This window comes from Chrysochloris asiatica, unplaced genomic scaffold, assembly GCF_000296735.1.
Source record: "Chrysochloris asiatica unplaced genomic scaffold, ChrAsi1.0 scaffold00001, whole genome shotgun sequence".
In the NCBI taxonomy this organism is placed as follows: Eukaryota; Metazoa; Chordata; class Mammalia; order Afrosoricida; family Chrysochloridae; genus Chrysochloris; species Chrysochloris asiatica.
Window position 1 is genome coordinate 30077470 of NW_006408519.1, and position 14682 is coordinate 30092151.

General features: G+C 45.3%; 1 protein-coding gene across 2 annotated transcripts in view; it reads right to left on the reverse strand.

Moving 5' to 3' along the window:
• Positions 1-13534, reverse strand: part of FBXO32 (F-box protein 32) — a 35459-nt gene extending 21925 nt beyond the window's left edge. The window contains exons 1-4 of one of the 2 annotated variants that reach the window (XM_006830688.1): positions 13328-13534; positions 5465-5577; positions 4576-4625; positions 3197-3289 (exon numbers count right to left, since the gene is read on the reverse strand). In XM_006830688.1, coding sequence (XP_006830751.1) covers positions 3197-3289; positions 4576-4625; positions 5465-5577; positions 13328-13443 — 372 coding nt within the window. In that variant the 5' untranslated portion in view covers positions 13444-13534. The remainder of the gene's footprint in view (positions 1-3196; positions 3290-4575; positions 4626-5464; positions 5578-13327) is intronic. The other variant, XM_006830689.1, reaches the window with a different exon arrangement.
• Between the last annotated feature and the right edge of the window lie 1148 nt (positions 13535-14682).

Here is a 14682-nt window from a genome sequence, read left to right on the forward strand (position 1 = left end):
AAAAAAAAAAAAAAAAGATTCCTTACTGGAACTAAAGAGTCATGGTAGTATTACAACACCATTAGGTCCAAGTAGTAAAAGAGGGGTAACATGCTGGTAAACCACTTTGTAGCGTTGATTTAAGATCAGAAGAATACATGAGAAGTGTATTGAGTTCCTTAGAAGGAAAAGCCTCAAGACTTGGTGCCTATTGTTAAAATGTCTTAAGCTCTTTGTAAAAATAACGTATTCTTTCTCAAACGACAGAGGACCCTAACGGTAAAAGGGGGAAAAGGTGGTCCTTTCCAAAATAAGAATCTGCTACTTCTGGACCTAATGACTTTGAAAACACTTGGCAGTTTTTCTAATTTGAAGATTATTGAAGAGAACGTGCTCAAACTGTACTTTACAATGAGATCCTATCAGGCATAAGTGTTTTTGGGCTGAGTCTCAATCAAGTGCAAGAGTCCCTAGCTAATTACTATTTTGTTAAAGAAGAAAACATTTCTTTTAATCAATTAAATAAAAAAGGCACATCATTTTGTGGGGACTCAGCAATGATCATTATTGTTGCTGTGTGCTGTTGAGTGGATTCCAACAATGTGACTCCATAGGGCAGAGCTGCAATGTCCTACAGAATTTCCAAGGCTATCATTTTTATGGGAGCAGACTGCTACATCTTTCTCCTGAAAAATTAGGATGAGTGGGTAATAACAAACATTAGTAGCTTCCTTTGCATCATAGATTCTAGCCTGCAGAACGCTTCTGCATAGATTGCTGTGTTTCACAGCTAACCTACAAAGCTGAGTTAAGAGTTTCCTACAGAGTGGGAAACTGTGTTAGAGAGGCTGAAAACTGCCTGAAAGAGGTGGAGCTGGCGTCTGACCTCAGGCCATTTTACTACAAATCTGTGTACATAGAACTTCTTGTAGTCAATAAAAGTGTGAACTCTGAGGCCCTCCTAATTTCAAATCTCAATGTCTTCACTTATGTAGCTTTGTGAACTTGGACAAGTCATTTTACCTCATTGAGCCTCTGTTTCTTTAAACGAAGATCATAAAAGTCCCTATATATACTTTATAGGTTATTGAAAAGATTAAAATGAGATAATGCATATATATAGATGCATGAAATATAGATTTTTGATCGTTGTTCCTTTGCATTATTTGATTTATTGTGAAAGAAAGAATAGGTAGAAAAGAGAACCATTCAAACACAGACCATTTTGATGACTTGTTTCCAAGAAAGACAACAGATCTAGGCATCTTCATCTAACACCTAGATTCCTAGCAGGTGGGAACTATTCATATTCTTAGTCACCAAACCCAAATACTCATTGACACCTAGTTGATTCCAACTGACAGCAACCTATACAAGGTCTTTAAGATTGTAACTCTTTACAGGAGCGGGCAGCCTTGTCTCTCTCCCAATCAGCAGCTGGTGGGTTTGAACTACAGACCTTGAGGTTAGCAGTCCAATTGGGGCTGTTCCAAACCAGTCTGTACTGAGATGTGGGCATTGTTGACCTCCCTGTAGTGGCAGCTGGTGATGAATTTCACTGAGTCAATTCTAACTCATTGAGACCCCGTATGACAGAACACAGTTACCGTGTATGGTTTTCTAGGCTACAATCTTTATGCAAGCAGATCGCTAGGGCTTTCTCCCATGGAGCCAAGGGGTAAGTTTGAACTACCAGCCTTTCCGTGAATAGTTGAGCACTTAACCACTGTGCTATCAGGGTTTCTATAGTGGTATAGTGTCCTGTCTGGTTGGTTCCTACTCATTCTGATCCTGCATAGAGTTTCTGAGAACGGCTGGTGTGTTTGAACTGTTGACCCTTCAGTAACCAGTATAGTGCTTATCCTACAGCACCACACCAGAGTTCTCTGAAATGATAGACATACTAAGCAACACATTTGCCCAAGAAAGTCTTGCTGGAACCGGGATTCAGCTGAAGTGCAAACAGAACTGCTACTGCATTTACATGCTCAGCTTGTAACTGACAAGAGGCCTGGGTTTTACCAGGTCAGTTCACTAGGCACACTGCATCTACCCAGATGACAGGTGAGTGATCCTGGCCACAAGGGGGTTTGAATGTCATCGCTCTGGCTTAGCCTCCGGGATCATCTGACTTGATGACAAAGTGCTCAGAAGCACAATCACCCAGGAAAAGGAAAATAAAAACCCAACCAATCAGCACCCACAGGGAGAAAATTCCCTTCGACTTCAAAACCTCAAACCCCAACAGCTGCCTCCCAGGCTGGACCACTGACAAAAAAACACACACAAGGCAGCTTAGGGGAAAAACAACAATAATCAACCAATTAAAAAAATATCACCAACTGGAAAGTCAGGCTGAAAATGATTGGTTTTACTACCTTCATTAATATTTTGTGAAAGCTCATTTAAAAATCTTTAAACATGGTTTTTAAAATACAGTTTACAATGAGAAGCAGCTGACTCAGTGAGGTAGTTCAAACTTTAGGTAAACATGGGGGAAGAAAGGGTGAGGGTGGGCTGAGGCAGTTTTGTAGCCTCAACCAAGAACGACTTGGGGTCAACCCAGAGTCAGCTAAAACCTGACAAGGGGGAGTAAGTACAGTGAAATTAATCCAAGGTGCAAAAGGCTTTCTAAAACTAGCCCAAGTGCTTTATGGCTTGCTGACTGCTATCTTATTAATGTTGCTAGTGTTGCCTGCAACATGTTCCTATTTATTCATGGGGCTGGTTCCAAAAGGAGCCTGGGGAAAATCTCCCCCCTCCCCTCAAGAAAAACCGTTACTCTTGAGTCGACTCTAACAATGAGCCAACAGAATATGGCAGAACATTCCATAGGGTCGCCAAGGCTGTAATCTTTCTCCCTCAAAGCATCTGATGGGCTTGAACTGCCAATCTTTCAGTTAGCAGATGAGCATTTAACCATGGTGCCACCAGGACATCTTATCAAAAGGGGCAAAGAGTGACATTTTCATTAGTGGGGACTGAAAAAGCTATTATGGTGGTCTCTGTGCGGCAGAGCCAATCTCAGGGACACGCTCTAGAATCCACACATGAATTATGCATGTGTGCATTGAAGAATCCATTTTGTGTGTGTGTTTTCTTTCCTCAAAATTATCAAGGTCCTAAAAAGATCATTTTTGGGGAAACTACTTCTGGACAGCTCAAAGAGACAATTCTACTTGAGAATTCGGACGTGCCTCCTGTTCTTGAGACTTACTCGCACCACGTAGTTGAATCTCCTGGAGTCCAGGATAGCAGTTGAGAAATCCAATCTGTTGAAGGCTTCTCCCAGAGTGCAATACCCATGGCGCTGAATGTGAAAACAGAGGGTCATTCTTGTGGTCATTCTCCATAACAACCTGTTATATTGTGCTAACTGTCGACTTGTGGCGACCCCAGGAGACAGAGTAGAACTGCCCCATTGGGTTTCTAGGTTGTAATCTTTCTAGGATGGAAGCAGACTGCAGGTCTTTCTTCCTCAGAGCTGCTGGCTGAACCTGAACTGTTAATCTTTCGGTTAGCAGCTGCTGATGCATTGTACCTAGATTCTACTGAAGAGTGTGATGTCTGACTTAGTTGATCTGTGGTCATTTGCTTTCCCTATGGTATGGGGATTCTTTCTGGGAATCCCATGAGCCACAAAGATGGGTACTGTAACCAGCAGCTGCGTTAGCTGGTGACTCACAAGTGAAACACCCGCTTCTCATGACTTGTACCATTTGGAGCCTTGGTTCGCTGCATGCACTCGATTGGAAAACTCTTAAGTAGCTGCTTACTAAAGAAAGGTTGGGAACTGGAGTTTTGATGTGTGATCTAAAGCTGACTGGGGATAATAACATCCTCAGGGGAGGAGAATGACATATAGCCTACCACCTTGCATTGTGTCTCTGGTCCTTTTCTCATGGTGATCATCATAACTCAGGAGGCTTCATGCGGAAGCAAGAGAAGTTTGGACCTTTTCTGTACGAATGCACAGGAAGTTGGGAGTGCCAGTTCTGTTCTGGGAATCTGGGTGACCTCAGGTGAGTGAATACCACTGACTCACTCTGGACTTCGAATCACAGAAGGAACTAGCTGCTCCCCAATGTCCCTGACAGCAATAGATCATAGTTATCTGAGGCAATAAAGGGTTACAAAAGAGTTTTAGGAAGTGCTTACTTAGTTGTTAGTTGTCTTCGCCCACATCTACCTCAGTGCCACACACTGAGCAGACCTGTAACCTTCTGCTATATTGACAGATGAGTCCTTTCACGGTTAAAGTCTAAGTTGAAGTCTGAAGTGATTTTAGAACAAAAGAGAGGCATGTTGTGAGGCAAAATCCAGGCCTTTACAAGAATAGATCTGAGGAGAGCATTTCTATATACTTAATCTCACGTAAGGATTAGTGTGGCCCACCTAGTGCCTTTTATTTCTCTCTCTCTCCACAAATTCTGAGAGCTTGCTAGGTAATGGGCAAATGGGTGCTACCCCTACACCCAAGAAGACAGTCAGGGGCATATGATTCGAAGTAATGTTGTTCAATTTCACTCCCCTGACCTTACCAAGGGGGCACATCAGTTAAGCCTAACTGTTTTCTACAGACTGGTGGATGCTTACCTCTTTAGTACTTCCTTTGTGAACATAGATCCATTTTTCTTGGTGGAAATCTACACAGACCAAAAAAAAAAAAAACAGTTTTATAAATTATAACATGTCCAAGATTTTAAACACACTTCTTTTTCTTTTTCACTTAGTCCAAAGTTTTTAAAGTTTTGACAAAAATTACAAAGACCACTGACAAACTAGCATGATACAAATGGCTAATGTCTGCAGCATGTTAACACTGGCATTGTAATTTACAGTGTCTGAGGCCCTCCAAATCTTCGCAAGTCAGATTTAATATACCAAAGCTTTGAATGAACACATCTAAAAAAAGTGGTTGAAGAGTTTGTTTTAAATGCTGAATCTCAAATTTATACAAGGCCATATAAAGTAGAAAGAAAACAGATAACAAGAAGAGATGTATGAACGGAAAGATCTATAATTCATGCTTCTTAGCAGAATGATCTATTCTCTGCTAATACACACAGTATCTAGAAATATTAATCAAATTTAGACAAGGACAGAGGAGAACAAAATCTTTTGTTGAAGCATCAAAATACAGCTCAAAATAAAAGCGGACAGTGGAAATGATTCAGCAAACCACAATACTGTAAGAGAACTATATTCCTTGTCAAATACAAGTGACAAGCAGGAAAAAAACCACATAAAAACAAAGCAACTAGCAAATGATTTATAAACAAGACTATAAAGAATACATAAATCTTCCTGGAAAAAACGCACAGCTAGGTTTCTGAGTGCAAAGATCCCAGCAGCCTCTGCCAACACCACCATAAACATTAAGGCAGATATTTAACTAACATTCAAGGTGTGATTCTCCCCTCTACCAACAACTACTCAGAACTATCTTCAACCAACTTTCTTAAGTTCAAAACAAAGGGCTTACAATGAGTTTTGGTTTTGCTGTTCAGTAAGTCCTTCTTTCTCTTCTTGGCTGCAACATCATAGTTCAGGCTGTTGACGAGTTTCTCCTTACTATATACCTCCTTGCCGCAGTAACTACAAGTAACAGAAGAGAAGAGACAATGGGTAAACCAGCTGTACTTTCATAGGAACGGTCTCTATACATAGGATCTTTGGTGGAGCAGAGGTGAAGCACTTGGCTACTAACTGAAAGCTCAGCAGTTCAAGACTACCTGTTGTTCCAAGGGAGAAAGATATGGACTGAAGCTTCCATAACGATTTACAGCCTTGAAGGGGCAGGTCTACTCTGCCCTATAGGGGTCTGTAGAGTCGCTGTGCGTCAGAATCCACTTGAGGGCAAGGCAGTGGGTGGGGGGTTCTATAAAGAACTCACTGGGTTATAAAACATAAACACACTTCTCAAACAAAACAATAAAATAATCACTCAGAGGAAGCATGGAGTCTTCTCTTTTAGGAATGAAATAGTATCCCATCTGTGTAGAAGGCAGAGATGGGGGCTTTAGCTTCTTTTGAATTCCCCAACAGTGCTGCCATTGTACCCCACACACAGCACCACTCTTTTAACTTAGGAGCAAGACAGCATGCCACAATGTCACTTTTAGCACACATGAAGACGGGGTGAGGGGTGATTCCTGGAACCTCTGTAATACACAGTAACCCCTAGCTGCTCTCCCTTGAGTTTTGTTTCCTTTTCTTTGTCATAGCTGAGGTGAGGTATAATTCACACATTATCCAATTCACCCGTTTAAAGTGAATTCAAGCTACTTCTGTGGCACTGTGGGTTAATGCACTGGACTGCAACGTCAGTTTGAACCGTACGGTCGGCAGTTAAGCTGACCAGCCGTTTCTCGGAAACCCTATACAGGGTCGCTGTGAGTCAGAACTCACTTGATGGCACTTGACAACAAGAAGCAGCTACTTTTAACTAACACGTTCCTACCATGTCTGTAAAAGGATCTCTGGTAGTGTAGTGGTTATGAGTGGGACTGCCAACCTCAAGGTCAGCAGTTCGAAACTACCAGTCATTCCATGGGAGAAAGATGAAGGTTTCTGCTCCTGTAAAGATTTACAGCCTCGGAAACCCTATGCAGGGTCACTATGAGTTGGAACCGACTCCACGGCATGTCACCACCACCACCACCATGTCTGTAAAAGGCAATCACATTTACCAAAGCTTGACTTGTGAACTCCTTTTCTCAGAGGTGGTTAGTGTGTAGTGAAAGTTGTTTCAGTTTCCTGAACACAAGATACCATGCTGGGAGGTGAGAAGTCCTGACTGAAGCAAGCTAAAGTCATCACTGACATTCTATGTCAGTAGGTATAGAATGCATAGAATGCACTGGTCCAGTTCAAAGGAAGGATGGGTGACTTCAGCAGGGGTCAGGTGTTTATTTCCTTTTACTAGAAGTGACGGATCACGTGGGGTAGGGGCTGACTGAGCTCTAGTCTACTGGAGCTTCACGGTAAACATCTGAATAGCATCCAGAGAAAGGACACAGGAGAAATCCTGAGGTATAATCAGAAGACAGGTTCCCTGCTCCCCCAACCCCATGAGATAGATTGTTCAAGGCAGGATTTAGAATGCCAATTAGCAAAACATATATTAGGCTTTGTGGTTGTTGATGTTATTATATACCAGCATATTAGAGTCCATTGATTTCCTGAGTTCTCCTGCTGGATTTAAAATATGATTTGATGTACATCTTGGTGGGGTAAAATTAAGCATGCTTGCATATCTTCATTCCACAGGCATTGTGTAGTGGTACAAGAGGAAAGAGAGTTTGAATGATTTTCAGTGTTCTTATTTATAATAATCTCCCTAGTAGCATGCCAATTAGTATATTTTCCTGAAATGTTGACCCAGTCTGTCAGCAATAATACACTCAGTTGCTTTTCTGCACCCATTGGGAGAAGCTGCATCAATAGTCAGTCAAGGCCATACGTGCTATCACTGATTGTACTTCCTAACAGCTCTGCTGCTGCTTTTGTCATCGTTGTTAAGTTCAGACTCATAGCGACCTTGAATAGGGTTTCTGAGGCTGTTAGACTTTACTGGAGCAGAAAGTCTCATCTTTCTCGCATTGCCAACCTTGTGGTTCACAGTCCAGTGCTTATCTTACTGCGACAACATCATTCCCCCTAACAGCTTTTTGTTGTTGTTGTTAAGTTCCATTGAGTAGACTCCAATTCATAGTAAGCCTGTATAGGGTTTCCAAGGAGTGGTTGGTGAGTTTGAACTGTCAACCTTGTAGTTACGAGTCCAGTGCTTATCCTACAGCACCACAACAGGACTCCCTACCAGCTTTTTCATTCAGGGAAACAGAGGATATTTTTAGATTATCACAGAAATGTCTTTCTCTTAGCTGTGCATTCTTAAATCAGAGGTGAATGTTTGGGGTCAGGCTTTGTGTAACACATGAATGTGTATTTGTTTACTTGCATGAGTATATGGCACAGAACCACTGATGAATCCACTATCTGCTCCAAGGTCAACAGGAAAATAGAAGCAGGACAAAAGAAGAATAGAACTCATAGTCCCAGAGGCTAATGTCAGAAATTTCAATCAAAGTGGAGGAGAAGGAAAAAAGATGGAAGGTTACTTGACTGAACCATAATGTACCAAAGCCAAGAACAGCTTTCAAAGGAAAGCTGGAACATTCTGCATGCTAAAAGACCACACCAAGGCTTATTTTCAAAGCAGCAGCAATAATAGCACACACGGCGCTGTGGGTTAATGTGCTGGACTGCAAAGTTGGTTTAAACCACAAGGTCAGCGGTTCAAGCTCATCAGCCACTCCTTGGAAACCCTGTACAGGATGGAGATGGGGCAGAACTGATTCGACAACACTTAACAACAACAACCCTGAAACCACCCAAACCTACAGTATATATTCCATATCTAGAAAACCTTAAGGAGCCCCAGTGGCATAGTGAGTTACACGTTGGGTTGTTAACAGCAAGATCAACAGTTCGAGTCCACCAGCTGCTCCACAGAAGAAAGATGAGGTTTTCTGCTCCCATAATGATTTATAGTCTCGGAAACCCTATACAGGGTCACTGTGAGTCGGAACTGACTCGACATCATACAACTACCACCTACCAGAGAATCCTAAAAATGCACACATTTAAGGTGAAGCAGAAAAGTTTCAGAAATCATAGATTGTGGCCATTCCTTGGATATTTAAAATATTTCTATTTCATCGTCTTCTTTTCTAATTGAAAACATTCCTCCAAGGAATTTGAGCACATGTGTTTCTCAGGGAGACGACAATAACCTGCTTTAAGCCTGAGTGACTCATTTCAAAGCTAGTTTAAGAATAACTTTACATAATTGATGATGTTCTCTTCTACTGGAGAATAGAAAACTTTTCACCAAAGACCAGGCCTGCACGTTTAGCTTGGTGGTAGGTTTTGGACTCCGAAGGGTGGCTGGGAATGAAGGGTTAAGGGGTTTATTTGCATTGCCTGCTTAGGTTTTCTTTTAAGCACTAATATATTCAGTTAGAGGCTCTTCTGAGGGTTCAGTGATATTCATTTCAAGAAGATACAAAAGCCCATGGAAAATCACAATGGAAATTTTTAACAAGAAAAGCTACCACCATTTAGAAACCACTGCATTTAAATTTTCTTTAAATAAGCAAGCATAACCATCTAAAAGCAGTTGCTTCCTTGACAAATTCAATAATAACCAGCAAGCTGTTGTGTTGAAGTGAGTTCTTTTCTAACCCTGGTTTTTATAGGCCCGGACCTGGAATAAGAAAAGGAACTCCCCACACCCTATAATCCCCATCGTACACACAGCAAGCAACTTTAAAATCATTCTCGAGACAGTGGACAGATTTCCAAATAAGACCACTTTGACAGTAGCGATAAAGGGGAAGATGGGGGAAAAGAGTTCTATTTGTCATTTCATTTGCAATCATAATAAGTCATTCACAAAATACGTGACCTGCCTCAAAGGGATTGGGTTGCAGTTGTTGCTAGGGACCATCAAGTCAATTTCAACTGACAGTGACCCCATGGGACAGAGTAGAATTGCCCCATAAAGTTTTCTAGACTGTAACCTCTGTGGGAACAAAACTCCAGGGTTTTTTCCCTTGGAGTTTCTAGGTAGACTTGAACCACCAACCTTTCAATGATCAAGACTCCCAAACAGATTCAATTAAAGGCAGTGAGATGTTTGTGCTAATTTCCACCCAGATTGCCAAGCTCACATGACTAGTCCCAGGATTGCTCTGGTGACCCAAACAACCTTGTGTGTCAAGCTCTTCGAACAAAGCCTTGCATACAGTAAGCATGCAATAAAATCATAACTATTATTTTAATTTAATATACATCACTCATCCAGGGCATTGAAGTAAACTTCTTGTTTTCCTGGTTCAACCTTAGCCTGACAGTAAATCAACACTGAGTTTTCAACTGTAGACGTGTAGGCTTGCAGAAGTGTGGCTGAGGCTCACACAGCCGAGATTACTCATCGTGGGGTAGGGTAGGAGTGGGGTTGAGCATGTGTAAGGACGGCTGGGGAGGGGGGTTCACCCACTGCTTCCTTGAGGCATTCTTGGCCTGTATCATGCTAAGCTCTTTCTCTTGAATGTTGAATCTGCCCCACCAAATTGAATGTTGATTACTTTCCCTTTCTGGAGTTCCTGGGTGGTACAAACAGGTACTGTGCTATAGGCTGCTAACCAAAAGGCTGCAAGTTCCACTCCACCTAGAGACTCCTTGAAAAAAGACCTAGTGATCTGAAAAATCAGTCATGTCAACTCTGACACACATGGGGTTAGCATGAGTTGGGGACCACTCCACAGCAGTGAGCACCACAAAAAATCTCTTTCTCTTTTATGTAGTTTTAACTGTTTTTGTTTTGTTTTGAGAGAAGGACCCCTTCTTTAAGCTTATCTTGTTATTGTTGTTAAGTGCCATTGAGTCAGTTCTGACTCATAGTGACCGAAGGAGTGGCTGGTAGGTTTGAATTATCGGCCTTGTGGTTAGCACCACACTAGACTCCTATGTTCTCAGTTCTGGGCACTTAGGTGCAGTGCTGTTGAAGGAGGACAGGGCCCTGGAGCACCGGGAGAATGACTACGGGCTTCAGAAAAGGTGTGCTAGGCAGACAAGCTGTGGTCCACAATAAATCCTAGTCCCAGACCTAAAGACACCGAATGCACCTTTCAACGCAGCTCTGGTTTGGCCAGCTCACAGAACTGTACAAGGAATTAGAGTTCTGGTGTGGTGCTGAAGGATAAGCATTGGACTGCAAGGTCAGCGGTTCAAACTCACCAACCGCTCCTCAAAAACCCTGTACAGGGTTGCTATGATTTGGAGCCAACTCGACAGCACTCAACACCAACCATGCCTTCATAGTCCCCTTCTGTGGGCCTGCCTTTTGTCTTCTTCTCACAACAGAAGAAAGTTCAGCATTACCTGTGTAACCAGGCATGCAGCCCAAACCTGACATCATAGGAACACGTCATCCCAGCCAAAACCAGTGGGGATATTTGAGATGACAAACCCGGGCCACAGAAGGCCAAGTACTTTTAAGAAGTTGGCTGACTTCTCATGCTAAGTAGGGAAGGGATTGTTTACAATTGCTCAAAAAATTAAAGTAAACAAACCCATGCAAACAAACAGCCAGCTGGTTTGCTAGTTAGCTACTAAATGACTCTCAACTCTGAGTCATCAAATAAGCACAGGTGGTCACCATCGGTCACCATTTGCCATAATGACAGTGCATGTAATAGTTCTAGCCTAGGGAGTGGGAGGGTCAAAAGGAGGTTAGTGTTGGAGACAAAGGGACATGAAGATTCTTGATCTGGCCTTGTCTACTCTTTGAAGGAAAGTTAAGTTAAAACTGTCTTCAGGTTTCCCATAGTGAGGGGAGAGGTACCACTGTTGATTTCTAAAGGAGAATGATACCAGCTTATCTCCGGAACCAACCAGGGCACTGTAAGTACAGTATTCACCCCAACCAGAATCTCCACCGAACCCAACAGTCCACACAAGAAGCATCCAGCAACTATATTTGGTTGAACCACAAGGTTACAACTTGGCAAACCATGGCTGCACCTCTCTAAATGAATCTCAAGGTTTACACAGAAATTAAGTACCAAAGAGGCCCTGGCTGATGGCAACAGTTAAGAGCTGCAACACTCCTGGAAGGCTGGCAGTTTGAGACTACCCAGGGGTGCCTAGAAAGACAGGCCTGTTGATCTGCTTCTGAACATAATTCAGCTCTGCACACAGGGGGTCACCGTGAATGGGAATTGACTCAAAGGCAAGTAACCAGGAGCAACAACAGAAGTTCCAAGATATAACTAGAACATCAATTAACACAGAGGTGAGAAGAGGAAGCAACCACTGTAATCCCTTCCCATTTGAGGAGAAATAATTTTGGCATTATTGCTTATTTGAATCTTTCAAGATTCTGCTGTAGTCTGGTGACACAAGTTGGTCCCCCCTCCCCTTTTCTTTCTGCAAATAAATTATTTGATTTTCCGTAAATAGATTTTCTTTATAGTATTCCGCAAACTCCATGGGGAACACATGTATCTTTACAGTATCTTTACCATCAGGAGAGGCTTTTGTCTCTCCTGACAGACCCTTCACTGGGAGACAAAGGGAGTTTGCTGCATTACAAACCACAACAGATTAAGAACTTTGGCTGGGGATCAAGCTGGCAAAATAACCATATTTTCGTGATACTGCTCTTAAAATTTAGGGCCAAGGATTCATTCAAACAATCAGTGCTAAAGCCTCAAATATTGGGAACCTGGCTCATTTATAGGACCTTTGGTAAAGAGGAAAAGAGGTAGCAGTTGTAACCAAACGCCACAAGAAAAGTCACCCAAGGGTGACCCCACAGCATCTATCCTCGGTGACCCACTTTCACCTCTCTCTTTGGGAATCTGGGTATTAACCTTTCAGAAGCCTGGGGCCCCCAGATTTCCCATCACATAATACTATTAGGTTTTACTCGTTTATTACCTTTGGAAGCTGAACTCAGAGGACTGAGAGCTCAGGTGAGACCTGAATACAGAGGCTCACCGGAGCCAGGTGGGTGGGCTTTCCACTGTTGACAAGGCGCCACTTGAAATGGGGGTGCGCTCACAAAGAAGGGAGAGCTAGGGCCACGGAGGAAACAGGTGCAAACTCTCAGTCCTTCCGGAAGCAGAGGACTTGTGGGCTTCAGCGAGCCCTCTGGGTGGGCTGGATGCTTTCTCTCCCTCGCATTTCTGCATCCCCCGCTGCTCCAGGGACCATCTGGCCGGTCCCCTAGCCGCCGCTTCCCGGTTACTCAGCATCCTGGCTACCCAGCGGTCGCCTGTGCGTGGGATGAACCTGGCGGCACTCCAGGCGGGCCCGGAGTCTCACCCCATCCTCTGATTGTGCTCCCCCTCCCCCCGCTACCCTGGCCAAGAGAGGCGCACAGCACACTCTCTCCCCCACCAAACTGTGCCCCCCACCCAGACGATTCGGGGGTCCCTAAGGTCCGGAACTTAATTTGGGTTTGGAACTCTCTAAAGTTATAGGCTTAAGTTTGAACATTTGGGAACAATCACCATGACTGTCATCACATTCTCAGAGCCGTTCTGAGACGTGCCCACTTGGCGAGGTCGACCTTGAACAATCAGAGAAACCAAGCTCTATGTCTCCGGTGCTCTGGCGAGCTCAGAGACAATCTCGGCAACTGATCCCCACTCCCGAAACAGGGCCCCCTCCCCACCCTGTCCCAACCTTCTTTGCTCCCTATCCAGCTGCTTTGCAGCCCCAGAGCAGCCCGGGTCGGGGTCGCCAGGCTGGAGTTGGTGGCGAGTCCCTTCACCTGCTGAGGTCGTTCACGAAGCTGCCGCTCTTTTCATCCAGGAAGCGCTTCCAGCCGTCCGCAGTCTTCACCCAGCTCTGCCCGGGGGACCGCCAGTCCTGGCCGAGGAATGGCATGGCACCCGAGAGGGAACGCGACGGACACACAGATGGTACCGACTGGATAGGACCGACCGGGAGGCCTTGGAGACGCGCTAGCCGGGCGAGAGCTCGGAAGGCTGGGGACCGGCTAGGGAGTGCGTGCAGGGAACTGACGCGGGGGGCTGGGTTTGGGGGTGCGGAGCCGAGTACTGTGCACTCGCAAAGTGCCCGGGAGTGGCGGAGGGTCTCCCGGCAGTCAGCTGGCTAGAATGCTGCGCGGCAATCGGGGCCGCGCTATTTATAGGGCACCCACGGCCCGGCTCTTTGTTGCCGGAAGAGCCGCCGCTCTTGGCCCGGCCCCCCGGCCCCGGGCCACGTGGCTTTGTTTATGGGCTTGTTTTCCCCGCCGCCCCCGGCTCCCGCTTCTCACGGTTGCACAACCTCGCGCAGTGGAAAGTTGAAACCGCGCTGCCAGCTGGGCTCCCAGCGCCCCGCGCCCCTGGCACCTCCGCGCGCCCTCCTGCCCCGGGGCGCAGTTGCCTGACCCCCGAACCCCGGCTGGAGGGAGGCTGCCGATTAGGCAGAGGAGGCCGCAGCGGCGTCTGGATGGCTGGGGCGGGCGTGGGGAGGAGGGACAGCTCCCCTCCTATCCCCGAGCTGTCATCTTCCAACCACGAAGTCAGATCAACCCTCGGGGGGTGTCCATGAGCGGGGCTGGCCACAGTCGCGTCCAGAAACATCCCCCTCCGGGCTTTCTCTACCCAAACCCGCTCGCACGCCCTCATCTGTCATTAGCGAGCCCGACGCCCGACCTGCTTTGCCCAGTGTCGAAGGGAAGGAAGAGGTCAGAGTGGCGTCTGGCCTCACGAGGTGGGATGGAGAGCAGGACAGCCCCCTGTCCCAGCAGCGCTGGCTTCCGCACCGCCAAGGAGCAGGCCAGAGATTCCTAATTCCTCTCCGTGTTCACACCCGGCTCTTTGTTTTGGGGAACCAGAACTCAGCTGTTGAGGCCTTTCCCAGGAGTATCAGGCCAGGCGTTTTAGTTTACTTTTGGGTAGCTTGAAGAGAGCCCCTCCCACACCCCCAATGCCATACCTCCACCAGCACTTCAGTTTCAAGACTGATGGGAACAGAAAACTACAGTGAATGCTTAGAGAGCTCTGGCCTTTGGGGGTGGGTGGGGAGAGCCAGCATACCTTAACTCATTAACCTAACCCTAACTGCCCTGATTAGGCTAGGTTCCTGGTGAGGGGGCTGAGAACTCAAGAGAAGCTC